This window comes from Nannizzia gypsea, genomic scaffold, assembly GCF_000150975.2.
Source record: "Nannizzia gypsea CBS 118893 supercont1.1 genomic scaffold, whole genome shotgun sequence".
NCBI lineage: Eukaryota > Fungi > Ascomycota > Eurotiomycetes > Onygenales > Arthrodermataceae > Nannizzia > Nannizzia gypsea.
Genome location: NW_003345201.1, coordinates 3,067,755 through 3,085,683, shown reverse-complemented (window position 1 = coordinate 3,085,683; position 17,929 = coordinate 3,067,755). Strand labels below are relative to the sequence as shown.

The 17,929-nt window shown below is 50.5% G+C and overlaps 5 protein-coding genes across 5 annotated transcripts in view; 2 read left to right on the top strand and 3 right to left on the bottom strand.

Annotated features, from left to right (window-relative positions):
* Positions 1–1,606: 1,606 nt before the first annotated feature.
* MGYG_01130 (AP-1 complex subunit gamma-1) lies at positions 1,607–4,366 on the bottom strand (the record flags this gene model as incomplete). The annotated part of the gene is made up of 5 exons (XM_003176996.1): positions 1,607–1,702; positions 1,768–3,856; positions 3,915–4,103; positions 4,174–4,297; positions 4,357–4,366. 5 exons carry the CDS (start codon positions 4,364–4,366, stop codon positions 1,607–1,609), a joined length of 2,508 nt encoding a protein of 835 aa, XP_003177044.1.
* Positions 4,367–4,925: 559 nt separating this feature from the next.
* MGYG_01129 (sterol O-acyltransferase 2) lies at positions 4,926–6,904 on the top strand (the record flags this gene model as incomplete). The annotated part of the gene is made up of 6 exons (XM_003176995.1): positions 4,926–5,053; positions 5,134–5,583; positions 5,660–6,388; positions 6,459–6,714; positions 6,772–6,813; positions 6,878–6,904. The coding sequence occupies 6 exons, from the start codon at positions 4,926–4,928 to the stop codon at positions 6,902–6,904; spliced, it is 1,632 nt and encodes a 543-aa protein (XP_003177043.1).
* Positions 6,905–7,474: 570 nt separating this feature from the next.
* Positions 7,475–8,965, bottom strand: MGYG_01128 (integral membrane protein; the record flags this gene model as incomplete). The annotated part of the gene is made up of 4 exons (XM_003176994.1): positions 7,475–7,748; positions 7,811–8,668; positions 8,746–8,822; positions 8,882–8,965. 4 exons carry the CDS (start codon positions 8,963–8,965, stop codon positions 7,475–7,477), a joined length of 1,293 nt encoding a protein of 430 aa, XP_003177042.1.
* A 1,143-nt stretch (positions 8,966–10,108) lies between these two features.
* On the bottom strand, positions 10,109–15,583 carry MGYG_08919 (hypothetical protein; the record flags this gene model as incomplete). Its single annotated transcript, XM_003176993.1, has 5 exons — positions 10,109–11,596; positions 11,692–14,341; positions 14,406–14,929; positions 15,013–15,115; positions 15,396–15,583. 5 exons carry the CDS (start codon positions 15,581–15,583, stop codon positions 10,109–10,111), a joined length of 4,953 nt encoding a protein of 1,650 aa, XP_003177041.1.
* A 1,163-nt stretch (positions 15,584–16,746) lies between these two features.
* The window catches only part of MGYG_01125 (LMBR1 domain-containing protein), a gene marked incomplete at both ends in the record, with an annotated part of 2,408 nt that continues 1,225 nt past the window's right edge, over positions 16,747–17,929 (top strand). The window contains 4 exons of the mRNA XM_003176992.1: positions 16,747–17,036; positions 17,109–17,429; positions 17,516–17,636; positions 17,683–17,923. Coding sequence (XP_003177040.1) covers positions 16,747–17,036; positions 17,109–17,429; positions 17,516–17,636; positions 17,683–17,923 — 973 coding nt within the window. The remainder of the gene's footprint in view (positions 17,037–17,108; positions 17,430–17,515; positions 17,637–17,682; positions 17,924–17,929) is intronic.

Below are 17,929 nucleotides of genomic sequence, written 5' to 3'. Positions count from 1 at the left end.
CTTCTCTCCCCTTTGCCCATCTCCTCTACCTTTTTTTCATTTTATTTCCCACATCACGATTTTATACGAATTTATTCCCCCCTACACTACCTATACATATATCGTACACTACTGCTTTGCTTTACCCTGCTATTCTCTGTCAGTTTGTCCGTTTTTTCTCGTTTGGGTTCCAGGAATTCATCACATCATTATTATCATGTTCATTGGATATGAACGGTCGGTGGGGAGGGGGCGAATATCTCTATTGTCACTCTTGTTTAGTCTATCAAGGGGAACTCATATTGGAATGGATTGGAATGGAGGGATTCAATACAGCTCATATCTTGTCAATACTATACATCCAGTCGGCTGCCATGTCCAGCCCTGGCTATCTATCAATTTGTTTCTACAATATCATTCTCTTCCGTTCCATGTCCAACCAAGTATCACACCATACATACATGGCCAGTAAAACCCAGCGTAAAGCCATCTATCATTAGAACACAGGCACGTAGACCAAGCAAGCCCGAGTACGATTACTACTTACTTGCCTGCCATGAAGGAATGATCCTCCTTCCCTTGCAGTCTGTAGTCTGCAGGCTATGCACGTAAATCCACAAAGGATGGCCCCCATCAGCCGACGAAGGACAAGCAAGGCTCAACGCAACACACCCCCGAACATCTCCAGGCTTCCGCAGTCATGTCTCGCTTTCCCAGTCGATATACCTGACTCTGACCCTGACTCTGACTGACCGCCTGGCTGACTGACTGACTGCCTCGTTTCACCGAGGCTGCTTGTGTTTTCAAGACAGGCAGGCAATAAGGTAACTGCCGGTGATCGAGTGCAACGCAGGTCATGCGCGGCTCAGGGGTGACCTGCCTGCCACCGCTACCACTTTTTGCCCCCCTTGTACTCCGTGCTCTCAGCCCATCCATGGATATACATCAGCTACTTAACTACCCGCTCAATCTCCCTGGTTATTTACCGATATATCCCGGTCTTGCTGGTGATCAAATCAACATGGCCGTTTCATAGCTACACCGTTACCTAAAACCTGGTGGGCTGGCTTTCTACACCATCTCAATCAACGCAAGTCTTGACCGGGTCATCTGGATACCATACCTTCATCCAGGTTTCTGACCGTCATTCTGTCGATGCTCTTGTGAAAGCTGCATATACAGCTTGGTGACTAAGGTGAGAATCGGCCATATCCGGTGGTTATCACTGCAGCTCGCTTGGTGGGGTGTTTATACTAGATTCTACAAAGCGAATATGGCCTCGAATTGGTTACTGATACGGACTCAGCTATGCTATTTTAAGACAAGAAGTCAAGGTCGTGTTATCTGTTGTCTAGTAAGACTTTTTGTCATTTCGTAGCCCAGGTATGCACGTTGAGCGTGTGTCAGTCGTATCAACCCTTCACCAAATCATTTGTAGCTCCGTTTGCAAAAGGTATATCTTTTTGTTCTCAGCTCATTAAAGTCATGATTGACGCAAGTATAGATATGTTCAATGATGCTTTTTGCACTATGCAAAAACCAAGAGTCGGGGTAAGGGTAGGTAGTAGTAGGGTTAGGAGGGGTGGTGAAATTGATATCAAATACAACAATTGCATACATGGCATATCTATGGCTCGGTCCAATCAACTTGCTCTACGCTGGGGTTTCCGCCATTTTTAGAGTAGCTTATCCTAAGGCGTAGTCGAAGCTTAGGGGGAAGAGACTAAGGTAGAGTGATGTTAGTAAGGATACAACGGTATAGCCCTGGGCCAAAAAGGGTTTACTTACGCCGGATGCAGCTGCAATTCTCATTGATTGTGCGCCCTCTTCACCCCCATCAAGGTCCGGCTTGTTAATGGCGCTCAGCTGGAGCTTCTGGGTCTTGGGCACGGCAGCTTGGAGGCCAACTCCCGAAAAGCTGTCCAGAGCAGAAAGATTACGGAACTTCGCCAGTATCTGACATGTTCCAGCATTGTTTCGTTGCACCTGAAGGGTTACCTGGAGGTCATTCTTGTTAAAGACCTCGTGAGCGGAGGGAGATGGGGTGGCGGGTGCGGCCACTGGGGTTGGTCGCCCCGGTAGACCGGCGGAAGCCTGCTGTTGGGAAGACCCGTTGGAACCGAAGAGATCCATAATGTCATTAACATTTGACGTTTTGCTGGATGTGGGTTGTGGCTGTGGTGCAGACTGAGATGCACCACCTCCACCAAGAATGTCAGCGAGAAGGTCTGCAGTGTTCTGGCTGCCATTAGCCTTGCCGGATGTGCTTTCCGCTGGGGCATCGGAACCACCACCCATGAGGTCGAGTAGCATGTCCTGTTCAGTGGGCCTAGATGGCTTCTTGGATTTGTCCTTCAGTAGCCTGCTCTGCCGTTTGTTGGTCACTTCACCAAGCACTCGTTGCTCTTCGCGTATTTCTGGCGGTGGCATCCTTTCGAGAACTCCCTGCCTTATCTGCTCATACCCGAACAAATTGCTATACTCCACTGCACGCTGCTGGATTTCTTCACTCAGATCTGCAGTCTTGGTCTTTAGGAACTTGCGGATTCGCTCAATTTGGGCAGGATCCGAAATCCTGACAGAGAGTTTCATGGCAGCCGTAGTAATGTATTCTGTCACGATAGGCGTAGCGTATGTGCTGTTGAGGATGTTCATGAAAAGATCGATAATATCACTCTCCCTCACCTCTTTCACCAGTTCCTCCTCTTCATACTGGCCTCCATGGAGGAGGGCATCTCCAAACTCACCAATTACCCAGGATGCGGCTACGGTAAGACCTTCCTGAGAGATATCTTCCTTCAGCGCTGCATACAGCTTTTGTACAGAGTAAGTCTGCAGGTCGGGGGTGGTAGCAATCAGACGGACGAATGACGATATTATCTGCTCCTTCACGTAGTTTCCAGCGAGTTTCAAAGTTCTGAGCATGGTGTCCACATGCCACCTTGCGTTTGGAGCAAATTTGTTTGCAGCGATACCGATTTGAGTGGTCATGGCAGACTTAAATTCGTTATCGGCGACCTCCAAGAAGGCCAGGAGCTCACGAACAAGCACCCTAACATTTCCTTCATTGATCAAAGTGAAACTGAGATCCAGAGCTCGCCGTCGTATGCTGATATCCGGATCTCGTAGACATTCTAGAATTGTGTTCCTGTGCCGCTGAACAGCGTTTGGTTCTACAGCAACCACTTTGACAAGGGTATTGAGAGCAACATATCGAATGTTGTTATCCTTGTTCGACAAGAATTTTCCCAAGATGTTAACACCTAGCACACGAAGACCTGAATCGGCTTCAATGTCCAGAATTGTCAAAACAGCCTCATACAGGATAGAGTTGCCAACATTTTTGCTGGACTCCGTGTTCGTAGCTACTTGAGCCAGGATATCGTTTATTAATTCGCTGGTAGCCGCATCTCCTCTCCCGAGAACTCTCAAGAACCTCAGAATCTTGACCTGTAAGAATGGGTCTGTTATACCCGACACGTCATGCTCAGGGGCATAGCCAGAGGATGTCAAACCCTTCAGCGTCCGCACCAGTCCCGCTGCCATTGGGCGGAACTTTTCCATGACTTCTCCTGTGCCCTCAATTTCATCATATTCACAGAATTCAATCGCGAGAGTGAGGCCGCTGAGTAAAACTCCGTGGTTTCGGTCCACCAAAAGGTTCTTTGCCTTGTCAACAAAGTGTTCCTGCAAGTCAGGTACCTTACGGCAGATTCGCATTGCGCATAAGGCTGCCTTTCGTCGAATGTAAGGGTTTGCAGTAGATATCAAGGATTCTATTTCAGGGAACAAATCTCGGGACATTTCGACAGACGCAATATTTCCGAGGGTACACAAAGCAAGGCCAACGACATATTGATTCGAGTGGTTGAGGTCACTGCCAGATAGAAGTTAGCACTCCACAGCGCCTAATTTTAGGGCACAGCATCACCTACTTTTTTAAGGAGTTGGTCACTAGAGTCAAAACCTCTTGGTTTTCATCTAGCAGTAACATAGTCCCTAGATAACCTAGTCGTTTATCGGCGAAGCGTGGCGAGGCAAGCAATTTGAGGCATTCTATCTGCCCAAAATGCGTCCTCTCCCCTAATGTGAATAAATATAATAGTTTGGCAACATTGTTTCTCCTAGTCTCCTTGTCAGCGTCCTTTCAATAAACACTAGCCTACTAGTACGTTAAAGATAGCTGCCTCCTACCGGATGCCAGAATCTGTGCTGTCCTCTCGGAAGCTTGCCCGGATAGCAGCACTCTCTTTTTGAATAACCGCGCGCTCGTCGGCAATGGTTTTAGACGCGCGAACATTGCGGATGAATTGCTTGACTAAAAGCTTGATATCAGCGTGTGCAAACGCAGGCAAGGGGTTTTGCGGGGCGTCGTACGAGAGGTCATGGTGACGGCAAGGACCCCTAGCGGGGAGCAAGCTGGGTCAGGGCAGGTCGATGGGGACTAGGGAGTGCTCAACATGGAGCAGGAGTTGCAAACAAGGCCGTCTGCTGCTCCGAATTGATGCTGGATGCTTTACGGAGTGTCAACGGCCTTTCTTCGCTGCTCCGTTATCAACAGTCTATGTGTCTCGAGTTGGGCCAACATTTTGCTGACTCAGCCTTTCCGGATATATGTTAATACTTTCCGTAGACAGTAAGCTCTTAGTCATCCTCTGACGTCAGCGGGAAAAACAAACAACGCTAAACTGAACCTCCCTGGTCGAATCAATTGACATGATATGTCCAACTCGACCGCAAGGCCGTGGTTTGTATATACCTGTAATCCTCCGTGTTAGATATTTATATGAAACTCTTTCCTCCGCCCCAAATCCTGGCAATGGCTGTGCCTTAGGCTTTGTGCTATTCAATAGCTGGTATACATATATCCGCGCATCCCTATCGCGCATCTTTGCGGCCACATATACATATACTTCATGGTATTGCGATAATAGCTGTCCTCAACCATGGCACCAACTCCCAATGATCCGGAAGAATCGGGCGTTCTTCGGCCTCGAGCTCTGCGCGGCGCAATTGACTACCATATGGACCGACCACATTTGGCGCTGGATAGGACGCCGTCGGGCCTGTCAAGGTAAATACTCTGCCAGTTATCCGCTGTCGCATTTCGTCCATGAAGGGACCTACAGCTGTTCTAACTTGATGCCCCCAAAGTGGCCGCTCAACTCCTGTGGCAGAAGATGCACCTCCTTCTGTTCGCTCAATATCGCATGTTCGGAAACAAGTGCGCGCTCAGGCGAAGCAGCGCATGTTCTACAACATCGACTATCAACCACGACTATCACATTTTGATCCCAATAGTGACCACCGTGACTTTCATGGCTTTTTTGTTCTATTTTGGATTAGCTTGGTGATTATGGTGATTACCACCGTACTGAGAAACATCAAAGATACTGGATACCCACTAAGAGTCCATGTTTGGTCTCTCCTCTCGGCAAACGTGATCGAACTTGCGTTTGTCGACCTGGCTATGGTGGTTAGTACTGCAGTGACAGTGCCACTCCACAAAGTAATCAGAAGCAGTAAGGGCTTCCTTAGGTGGGGAGTGGGAGGGATGATCGTGCAGAGCATATATCAGTTTGCGTGGCTCTCATTCTGGGTCATGTATGTATAATTCCATTTTCCAGCAATTCCGCTTTCTGGTTAGCTTTAACAGGGCAAATTACTGACCGAAAACTAGACTACCGTTTAAGCTTAATTGGACATGGACATCTCAAGTTTTCTTAACCCTTCATAGCCTGGCCATTTTGATGAAGATGCATTCATATGCATTTTACAACGGACATCTCAGCGAAACTGAGCGCCGATTATCAGCCCTGGATAAGCCACAGGCCAAAGCCTACCCTGCTGCAATCCATTACCCGAGATCCTCTTTTGTAGTGGATGCCGCAAACCCAGCAAATGGCGATGCAGATTCGCATGATTCTGATACTGACACCAAACAAGACGTTGGAAAACTGAGGGCAGACCTAGCTATGGAACTTACCTCCCCCCTTGGTCGCGTTACTTACCCTCAGAACCTCACTTGGAGGAACTATATTGAGTTCATATTTTTTCCAACCCTTTGTTATGAATTGGAGTACCCACGAACTAAGGATACCCGCTGGATCGAAGTGCTTATCAAAGCTGCAGCAGTCTTTGGCTGTATTTTTCTCTTAACGCTAACTAGTGAGGAATTCATTGTGCCTGTTCTGAGCGATTCCGCATCCAGACTTCGTGCAATTCAATCGTCACACTTCGAAAGGGCTTTGATCCTGGCCGAAACAATTAGCATGCTCCTATTCCCGTTCATGGTGACGTTCTTACTGGTCTTCCTTGTGATATTTGAGTATGTACTGGGGGCCTTTGCCGAAATCACGCGGTTTGCAGACAGACGGTTTTACTCTGATTGGTGGAACTCTTGTGACTGGTATGTGAGGCCTATGGCTTTTATTCGCGTATCTCTATATGTTCTGTCGTTACTAAAATTGGAGCCATAGGTTGGAATTTTCGAGGAAATGGAATCTCCCGGTCCACCATTTTCTTCGGCGCCATGTCTATTTTTCCTCCCTTACACGCTTCTCGGCCCCAGGCGCAATGGCCATTACATTTCTCGTTAGCTCGATTGCGCATGAGTTGGTATTGGTGTGTATCACTAAAAAGTGGCGAGGATATGGCTTCGTTGCAATGATGCTGCAATTGCCTATTGTGGCAGCTCAGAGATCAAAATTCGTCAAGGGACGAAAAACTTTTAACGTGAGTTGTTAGTCCGTTTACGCAAAAGGATTGTCAACTAAATCTCATAAAATTTAGAACATTTGCTTCTGGACATCTATGATCATTGGATTATCCTTGGTAAGTGTACCTTTTGTAGTGAAGTTTTTACATCTAGATCAAGCATGCTAATCAGCACCAATAGATTTGCTCACTCTATGTTCTTATATAACTATATTTCATTTATTTATACCCACTCTGCCTGGATTTTTTTGGGGTAGACAGCTCGCGGAAATTAGAATACCTAACCATGTATACATTACACTGCCAATGTACCTTTCTCGTGCTCTTTCATACTCATTAACCATGCTTATATCTCAATTGTCATGTGCCTAAGCTACTGGTCTGTTAGATTTGATATCTTAGGTAAATTACACTGGTTGTGAGATATTAATTTCAAATGATAGGAAACAGAATACAAGTTGGTTGAAATATCAAAAGGCAGTTTGAAGATATAGAGAAAATAGGAGATATATAACAGTGTGAGGAAATTGCTCAAATGTGATGATGCCATGATGCAATGAATCCAAGAATAAAAGGGCTACATAGCAAGTTCCAGGACATAGACAGCGAAATGCAAGTAAGATAGGAAGTGAACCAGAAACCCCGAAATAACGATAGTAAACATGTTAAAAATATGCTCGCACTCCAAAGTAAACTTGTGCCTAACGCCCATCGATAAACGCAACAGAAGAAACGCAACATATTCCTATTGATTCAAACCATATCCGGATGCCTAGGTTTATATATGTTCAATTGGCTCTTCGGGGAGGAGTGGTTGACGGGTCTCTTCATCAGAAGGTAGGCATGCCTTAAGCGGTGGAGTGATGATGTCGTTGAAAAGGAAAGTTCCGTAGACAAGCATGGCAAAACCAAGGACCTGCAGCCACTTGAAGGTCTCCCAGCCAAGGCCAAGGGACACAAGCCAGATGAAGAGTGTCCTAGAGGTGTCGATGGTGCTTCGTGAAGTTGCAGATAGGGAGCGTGTGACACTGAGACCGAAGAAGTTGAAGCCCCTGTAAACCAACAGTTAGTAATTGGCGTCAGTTCTAGCCAGGGTGCGGATGGTATTACGTACCCGATACTGATCATAATTAGGAGACTGGTTAAAGCAACGGTCTTGTTGCCGGTCATGCTTCTCCATCCCTCAACGGCGTCAAAGTATCCAAACCTACCACTTTCGGTAATACCGATGGTGAAATGCAAAACGACCATTGCCAAAGCAGTGACTAGGAATCCAAAAATTCCTTCCCAGCCAACGACCTTCAGTGGGTTCATGGCATACTTCTCAAGAATCCATTCCTCCAATACGAACTGCGAGGCGGTGAATATCTGGGCAAAAGCGATCAAGAAAACACCGAGAACGACACGGAGAGGATCAACGTGCTTGTCTTCGGAGGTGATGATTTCTACAACTCGTCTTACCAAAACTCCAACTGCATCAGCATCACCGGGGGAGACGTTTACCGGCGCCTTATGGTGATCGGGGAAAATGGCACCAGCAAGACCAACTAGAGCCACTCCGAGAACGACGCAGACCAAGGAAAACCACTGATAGAAGTAAAGCTTTCGCTTAAGGAAGATGACGCTGAACAGACCGACGAACAGCACGAGAGCACCACGGGTCATCTGGTAGATACTAGCAACGACGAAGAGTAGACCGACGTTCATCAGCGTAGTGCCGGTGATGTCACAGCAAGCTGGCAGGGCAAGAAGCAAGATCTTGTTCCCACTCAGTTGCGTCCTTGTATCTTCGTCGGGTTTATGTATATCGTCAGCCTCGGCATCGGCTTCATCATCTGCATCGTTATCGATGGACTGGTATCCGTCGGTAAAGAGCGGTGCGGAGGAGAATCGAGGTGCGATGAAGCCTTTCCAGATGTCGATGCAGAAAAGGACCAGCCAGCAGCCCATTTCGCCTACGAACATCTGCAGTCTGTTTACATCATTAGCTATGAACTGAGTGACATCGACGAAGCCATCGTAGGTATGTGTAGTAAGGGGCAGACGTACGTTTGGAGGACGGGCTGCTCAAAGGCAACCCGTTCGCTGGGATTGGGTGAGTCACAGTTCCTCACACATTGCATGTCCTATTGCTTTCTGTCAGCTATAGCTCTATTAGACATGCAAAACCGATGGGGAAATCTACCTGATACTTGGTGAGAAGGGTATTGCAAACCCCCGTCACCAACATCATGGTGACGAGGAAAGGAACGAGAGCCTTGGGGACCATGGTGGCCAGCTCTCCTCTGCTCCTTCAGTAAAAGCTGATAGTAGGTCTTCTTCTTCTTCTTCTTCTTCTTCTTCTTCTCCTGGCTGGTTAGTACGGCCAAAAGAGAGCGAAGAATAGGTAGTGCTGGTGTCGTTGTGGTTGTGGGTGTGCTGGTTGCTGTCGTCGTTACCGCCGAAGGAGCAGAAGCTGGGGGTTGGGTTGAGCCTCCGATCATTCGGCACGCGACGATGCAAAGTGACGAAAGTCTAATGCAAGGGCACTGTCACGTGATCCGAGATAAGGTGGATCAGCTGACCTGGAAAGTGGATATGCCAAGGAAGTTTAAGAGATAGTCACCTGATTTAGATGAATGGATTACATAATATTGTGAACAAACGTCATGCAAAAAGGACTTTTAGATATCGAATTCGCTATTTCAGAGAACTAGTATACAAAACGTACAAGCGTGCATCTGGTAAACACGGTGAACATTAAAAAGAGCTGGTTAACCGTAGCTTATTAGTCGGTGCATGACCGTGCATAGCTCACATGCCTGTATAAGCCTGTCCGCTCAATGAAAACGAAGCAAGGTAAAACGAAACCAGAACGCAGACAGCAAGGTTGGATAACAGAAGTACAGTTGAAAAAGCCGATAATATCAAAAACCAACTGAATAGAAGCCAGGTATTAGTTATCCGTAGTTAAAAGCAGTAACGATCGAACTTGGAGGTATCATGACGAAAAAACTCCCTCCTGAACCGGAAAACGCCTTGCTGCGATAAAGTATGAAAGTAGATAGAGAATTAGAGAAGCCTAAATAGGCAGATTGGCAAAAGTAGAAGCCATTTGAAACAGACGAGATATGGCAGTAAACAGCAAGAAACCTAGAAGGAAAAGAAAAACACCCATCCGGACCAAAAGAAGAAAAAAGCATGTTTTTTAGTTTGCCAACCCCATTCCTCCGTTCCTATCCCAACGTGATTAACCCAGGGTATTTATGTCAACAAATCCAATTAACCGGTTCCTTTGATAGTTGTTCAAATTTTTGTGCGGTGGTCAACACCCAGTCAAACGAGTAAAAGCGGGTGAAAAAAAAAGTGAGAAACAAAAAGTGAGATGAGAAAATAGTGAAAAAGATGACGGAAGCAAGAATCCGTGAGTAAGTTAGATAGAGTAGATCGGTCTCTCAGGGCGGATCTTGGAATCATCGGTGAGATTGTCGTTGAGTTCCATTGCATCCCAATTGACGCTTTGCCATCCGTCGGCCATGAGCATGTCGTCGTCGAGAGTTTCGGGGAGATTATCCCAATCGAGTGGCATCCAGCTATCAGTGTCAGTAGCCAATTCTTCGTCCTTCATCTCGCCGTCTCGTGGGGTTTGCATCATTGCAGATGAGGCGGATGCTGGGGTATCGTCTGACGGTTGTTGACGTGGACCAGAGGATGGGTCTTTGGCAGTCATTTCTGCAAAGAGTTCACTGTCAAGGGCAGTGAGTTTGTCTGCAATGACTTGATCCACAGGATCCATGACGAGGCCGCAGGAGGTTTCGTCGCCGAGATCGGTGAAAGCGATGCGTATCATCTCGAGGGTGATAGGAATATCAGACCAGGGACCCTTAGTAGTAGCAGGTAGCTCGGGCGATGTGGCTGCTGCAGTAGCATCTTTCTTGTCATTACCGGTGCTGGCAGAGTTCTTAAGGGCAGACGACTTCTCCTGCTGAGAAGGCGAGGGTTTCATTGCTACGGAGCTTGGACCCGTAGTAGCAGGTACAGCCTTCGCATCGGCTCCAGCGGACCGGCTGGCAGCCTTGTTCGTACCGAACCCAACTTTGAAGCTTTCCAGAAGGTAGTCAAGAGGGTTTCCGATAGGTTCTTCAGCTGTATGCGTTTCTTGAACGTGTTGGTCCAATGCCGCCTGGGACGGGAAGCCCCTGAAACGCTGCAAACAGTCACTGACTCTGCATCTGAACACTTGTGCTGGTGGAGTTGCGTTCTTAGTGGTGGCCACTGGTGTTGTGGCAGGTGGAGTGGCCTTGAGTTGCTGATTCTTGCTCGCGGGAGACTTGTTGGTCTTAACGGGTGACTCGTTGGCACGCTTCTTTCGCCTCTTCGGGTCTGGGATCATGAGATTCTCCTTGGTTACATGGTGGGGCCCATAAGCGCGAGGGATGCCCTGTGGAGACGTGGCGCCGATCTGATATGGCGGCTGTCGGGTAGTGGGGGCAGTCGGTGGGACGGGGTTCTGAGATTGCCCTCGTTTGGCTCGCTCTTGTTGCTCAAGTTGCTGGAGGTTAACAGCATTGAGAGGCACGCTTGTCTGAGCTGGGGTCTGAGGGCTAGCAGAAACTCTTGCGGTATTAGCAGCAGCAGCAGCAGCAGCTTGCTGCGCCTGTAGCATATGAGCTTGTCCGGCTGCTTGAGCTTGCTGTTGCATATGCATCTGGAACTGTTGCTGCTGTACCTGTTGAGCCTGTTGAACCTGTTGAGCCTGTTGCATTCCCTGCTGGTTTTGTGCATTTGGTCGACGGGAGATCATTACCATATAGCAGCGTTGGATAAATGTTAGAGCAGAGCCAACGTATTCGGACTTGCAAGTAAGCTGGTCCGCGACCGTCCAGTCATTCGGCTTGAATTGTTTTATCAACTTCATCCTCTGTTTTAATAGTTAGCAGCCGCCTTGTATGGAAAAGGAGGGGGGAGGGAGAATGCGAAAGAAACGAATAAGTGAATAATAATGACGGTGCTTACCATTTGCATCAGCATTCTCAGGGAGCGTTCCTGCTCCCTAAACTTGGCAAACCAAAGAATCAAGGCATCCATATTAGCAATCATATCAACACCGTCTCTAAGTTGCTGAGATGCAGTAGCGTATTCCTCTGGCGTCATAGGCACAGGGGCAAATTCAGTATCATTTCGAACTTCGTCATCATACGCGCGCTTGATGGGGTCGGGAAGCCGTGACCAAGCTTCAACCGTTGCCTCCTTTGTGCGTCGCTGGAATAAGTTGGGCAGTTGAAGTTGGCCTTGGGCCATCATTTGCGCTTGGCGGCGAAGGTGTGCTTCGACCTGGGCCCGTTGCTGGGGGTTCATGGCCGCTACTTGGGCTGGAGTAAACTGTGGCATGGGAATAGGCATGGGTTTGACGTTGGGGTTTGGCTGGGGGGTTGATTCCATTGCGCCAGGCCGGGATTCAGTGTCGGATGGGTTAGGTCGTTTTAGGCCCTGAGGTGGAGCGGGAACAGAGACCGGGACTGGTGTAGGCTTGGTTGTTGGAACGACCCGTTGTTTAGCTGGTGGGGGCCCTGTTGTAGGAGCTACCACGGGCTTGACCATGGGTTGGGTGGAGTTTGGCTGAGTGATGCCTGGCTGCATTGGACTAGAGGAGATGGGCGGCTGCATGTTCTGCTGCTGCTGAGAAGTTGGGGGATATTCGGGTAAGACTCCAAGGCCAAGGTTTTGCATAGGACCTGCCTGTGATTGCTGTTGCTGCTGCTGCTGCTGTGGCGGCGGCTGCTGCGGCTGTTGTTGTTGTTGTTGTTGTTGTTGTTGCTGCTGAGGCATGAATCCCGAAACCTGTAGCTGAGCCTGGTTCTGAGGCTGGCCCGTTGGGATACCGCGGGCCTTGAGGATCTGTTTCTGTCGGTTCTTTTCCAGTATAACCCTCAGTGCTTCATCGCTAAACTTCTGTGCTCGTACGCCTAGCTGTTGCCGTGCAATCTGTATGTCATTCATGGTGACAGGCCGGAACATTCCTGCCGGTACTTGCCCCGGCTGGCCTGGCTGTCCTGGTTGACCCAGTTGCTGAGCGAACTGACCCATCTGTCCCGGTTGCTGCCCTGGTTGGGTAGTTCTGGGCTGTTGTTGGAAAGCTTGCTGGTTGAACCCTGGGGCCGGCTGCTGAGCATTGGCATTTTGCTGTTGCTGGGCTTGCTGCTGAGGTTGCTGCTGGGCCTGCTGGGGTTGTCCCGGTGGCTGGAAGGGCGACTGAAGCTGCTGGGGCATGAAATTCGGGCCATGTCCCTGTGCTGCTGCTAGCTGTGCCTGTGCCTGCGCCTGAGCTTGAGCTTGGGCCTGAGCGTGGGCCTGGTATCGGCTAGCTATCTCCTTCTGCACGCCGTGGAAATGCATCTTCTGAAGTGCAAGCAGTCTCTGCATTGTGAGTTGGCCCATAGCCTGGGGGTTCTGGCTAGCCCACTGCTTAAGCTGACCCCATGTCTTGAGGATTTTGGGAACAGGAGGAGGATTTGGCATGCCTGCCATGTTGGGGTTGAAGATGCTTGGAGGGAAAGGAAGGCGGTCCATTTCGCGGATTTGATCCTCGGAAAGTTCTCGCATGAATTGTTGGCGGGCAATGTCTGTCTGAGACTGAGGTTGAGCCTGAGGTTGAAAGGGGGATGATGCAGGGTGCTGGGTGGGTTGAGCTTGCGGCATGCCTGGCTGTGGCTGTTGTTGCTGTGGTTGCTGTGATGTCTGTGGGCGCATGGGCACTCCACCTGGGCCCATGATATGTTGTTGCATTGCCATGGTATTGCGCATGTTCGGGTCAGCGCCGAATTGCAGGCCTTGGTTCAGGTTCTGGGGTGGTTGATTTGGATCCGCGGGCTGTTGCTGTGGTGGCTGACCTGGCTGAGGGACCTGATTCTGTCCGGCAACACCTAGCTGGTTCGCGCGGTTCTCAGCGGCCTGTCGAAATCTCAACTGTTTGGTATAGCTTTCCAGGAAAGCGGCTGCATTCTGCGGAGTCATCTGTGAGAGCTGGTCGCGGAGTTGTTGGGGGAAATTAGGGGGAACTATAGGACGGGCTGCTCCGCCAGCCTGGGCAGGTTGCTGTTGCGGAGGCTGGCCGGTGGAATTAGCGGGCATAGGCATGGCGGGAGTTGGCCCCTGAGGCGGTAGTTGCTGTGCTATCTGGTTTGGCTGATTTGGCTGTGAAGACATGGCGAGCTGGTTGTTCATAGCGGCTTGGTTACGTGCCTGTTCAGGCGGTATCTGGAAATGTGCACCTTTGTTCATTGAATTTTGTTGTTGCTGTTGTTGCTGCTGTGCGAGTAACGCAGGATTCATAGTAGGCCTAGTTCCTGGCTGCTGCTGCTGCTGCTGCTGCTGGTTCTGGAAGCGCTGAGCCTGAGCTGCAGCAAACTGGGGGTTTAGCATTGTAGCGTTGGGCGGGTTAGCAGTCGCAGGCACAACAAGCTGGCCAGCCTCCTGTGAACGCAGACCGTCTTCCTGCTGGCCCTGGATCTGGTCTATATTGCCGTTAAAGGCAAGTTCTGGCTGACTGATGGGGATATTGTGCTGCTGCATTCCCATGATAGGCTGGCCACTCATCTGGGCCATCATCGTGGCCTGCTGCGCGGGATCCATCCCGCCATGCCCCATGCGTTCCAGCCGCCGTTTTCTGAGCTGGGACAGGCCTGTGATCTGAAAGACGTGAAAAACGGGATCTATCTCTTTGAGCGAACATCTCCTTTTGTTCTGGGGGCATGTTCTGCAGGCTCATCTTGATCTTCTCCATGTTTTCGGGGGAGGTGTTACGGAACATCTGATCCGCCAGAGCGTTGACATCTTGGAGCTCATTAGGGGCGAGATTTCCCAGGTCTTGGAGCATACCAAGTCCTTGGCGAGGCAACTGCTGTCGTGCGATGTGCTGTGGGAGGAATGGCGAAGCTTGTGTCTGCTGTGGCTGCATGTGTTGAAGATTCATACGTCCGTTTGGCACCTGTCCTGGGAGCGGTGAACCCTGCATCGGCTGTTGCTGTTGCTGCTGCTGCTGTTGCTGACGTTGCATCGCTGCGAGCAAGTTCATCTGCGAGGGGGGAACCTGCATGCCCCCGTTCTGCTGCTGCTGCTGCTGCTGCTGCTGCTGCTGTTGCTGCTGTTGCTGGTTTGCATGCTGCATCATGCCATTCTGCATCATCATGGCCTGCTGCTGCCGAGAATCACGGATCTTCGTGTGTCTCTCGCTTAATATGCGTTCATAATCGGCCTATCCGTGTCAACAACGTCTTAGTCTTGCGGTAGAGGCAGAAGAAGCAGAGGAAGCAGAAGAGGAAAGAGGAAGAAGACTACCTTCTCGTTGGCCTCTCTAAAAGTGCGTTCTTCGAATATGAGGGCGTTCCGGATGGTCGTCGCTAGATCGCAGCTTGGCTTTGCGAGACGGAGGGCAGAGATGCTGTTGTTGCGAAGAGAAGAAGAAAGTGAGCTTTTTTTCCTTTTCGTTCTGGGAGGGAGACTTGGGTGGGCAAGCAGCGACTGGACACCGAACCACGGAACCGCAGCACCAACACACACAACCAAAGCCAGTTCATGTCGTCATTGACGAGCAGAATAAAGACGATGAATAATAACCGAGCAGCTGGCGATGGCGGGTAGAGGGCCGGGAGGCGTGGTCCGCAGACAGGAACTGTGGATTACTTAAAGAGTAAGCGGTGGTAAGAGTGGTAGGCACGCACATAGTCATTGTCTTGAAGGCGCGGTCTCGCATGGGGAAGGCCTCTCGCCAGCCGGTAAAGGGGCCCTGGGCCTGCAGCGCCTGCACCACAAGCTTGAAGATGGACTGGCTGTCGGCGGCCCTCTGGCCTGCCTGCGGCTTCGCGCCGGCCGCGGGCGCGGGCGCGGGCATCTGGTGGAAGGTGTTCATGGTGAGACGAGCAGCAGCAGGAGGCGGTGGAGGAGGAGGAAGAGGAGGAGACGGTGGTGAGACCGGGCGATGCGAGCGGGTGCCAGCTGCATGGACAAGGGGCCGTCGAGGTCAGTCGAGTTGAGACAGCTGGTTCGTAGATGTTGAATAGCAGAAGTGCAGAAGAAGAGAAGAAGAAGAAGAAGAAGAAGAGAGTAAGAGAAGTAGAAGTGAAGAAGTGAAGGGGAAGTGAAGCAGGAGTCGAGGTTGAGGCAGAAGAAGAAGCGAAGGTGAAACGGGGCTTGCTTGGGCTGGGCGTCTTTTGAGGCGTCTCTCGCGCTCTCGGCCAGGCCAGGTCAGGCGTCAGTCAGGTAGTTACAGTCAGGCGGTAGAGAGGAAGAAGAAGAGAAGAAGAAGATAGACAGGAAGAGGAAGAGAGGAAGAGAAGAGAAGTGTCTATGTCTATGGCTATGTCTATTACTGTAGAAGAGAAGAGAGTCGAGTTACTGCCTTGACCCGTGGATAATACTGCTTGCTTGTCTCTCTTTCTTTCTTCCTTCTCAGCCTTCTGCCTCTTCCTGTTTCCTCTTCTCTCCTACTACTTTGACACTCGTACTACTCTTACTACTGCTACTTCTACCACTTTACTGCTTCTACTCGTATCTTCATCCTTTCGTCTCATCTGCAGCCTCAGCTCTTCCTGCGCCGTCTTCATCTCGGCCCAGCGCCCTGATTAATCATGATGATGACCACAGCCATGACCATGACCATGACCATGACTCTGCCTGCCTCCCTGGCCTCTTTCTCCCTGGACTCTTTCTTCCTCTTTCTTCCCCTGGCCTCGCCTCCTTTTTCCTCTCTCTCTTCTCTTCCTTTCTCTCCTTTCTCACACTATCTCTTTCTATCGATTAATTATATCTATTTGTCTTTCTTTCTTTCTTCTTATTTTTGTATAGAAAAAAGAAAAAAGCGACTCCAGAATTCGATATCACGTGACTGAGATGAGCTTCAGGTTTTCCCTTTTAGGAAGTATAGATGGTTCTCCTTTCTACAGCTACAACTACGCCTACAACTACTGCTACAACTACAGCTACGACTACAGCTACGACTACAGCTTCTCCTGCTACACCTTCTACAACTCATAACTACATCCTGTTATAGCTACGTCTACTGCTGATGGAGTGATGGCGACGCCGGCCAGCTCGAGCGTGTTCGTGGCGCTGTCGCTGGCGGCCATCAGCCTGCTCGTCCTGGCCCTGCTGCGGCGCTACCTCACCCTGCGCTCGACTCCCGCCTTCGTCCTCGTCCCCGTCTTCCTCGCCCTCGCTCTGCCGGCCAGCATCGTCCTGCTCGTGCCCATCGACCTCGCCTCCAGCCCGCCGGACAGCCGGGCTCCTGCTGGGATATGGCTCTCTGCCCGCTTCGTGCTCGTCTTCTGGCGCATCGCCTACTGGCTCACCTTCGTCCTCACCTGGTACAGTCTACCTTACTACTTCTTTTTCTACTCCTAGATATTTTGATGATAGTATACTGACTTACGATTCAGGGCAATACTGCCGTTCCTAGGGGAGTATCTCGACTCGGGCCATAGGTCGCCGCGGGAGCGCATGCTCTACTCCCTCCGCTCCAACGCCCGGTACCAGCTCATCGTGCTCTCGTCCGGCCTGCTGGGACTGATATACCTTGCCGTCACCCATGAGCTGCGTTTCTCCTCTCTCCGGGGCCTGGTCATGGCCCTCGCCTACGCCTGGGGTCTCGTGCTGGCCATCTACCTGCTCGGTCACGGGCTGGTTGCCTTGCCTCGCAAGATGTGGCGGGCTGCTTGGACCGCAGCAGGCTGCGCAGGCTGCAGCAGCGAGCTGTCCGGGTGCATGATGCGCTCGTCGAAGCTGGCGGGAAGCTCGAGGAGCTTAGGAGCCTGGTCTCCCTGCTTCGGCGGAAGCGTGGGCTCAGCATCGAGATGCAGGAGTGGGTAGACGAGCTGGTCGACCTTGCTGCTGCTGGTCGTGGCCAGGAAACACTACGAGGAGGAAGTGCTGCTGTTCAGAGTCTGCAGAGCGAAGGGAGAGTGTCGGTGCCGCATGTCATCACTGACCGGTACATGGCTGGCCTGACCAGAGACCTCTACCGGGCCAGGCACAAGCATGCTAGATTCGCTGATGCCTGGTCCCGTCTTGTCCCGCGAAGCCCTCGCCTGCCAGACCATCCTTGACGCTGCATCCTCAAAGCGACGCGTCTTTGACTCTCGCTCGTCGTTGTCGTCGTCGTCGCCGTCTTCGCCTTCTCCCTTCTCTGCTCCTTTGTTAACTCCTTACCTCCGATACGTGCTATACACCCACGTCCTACCGGCCATCTACATCTGTCTAG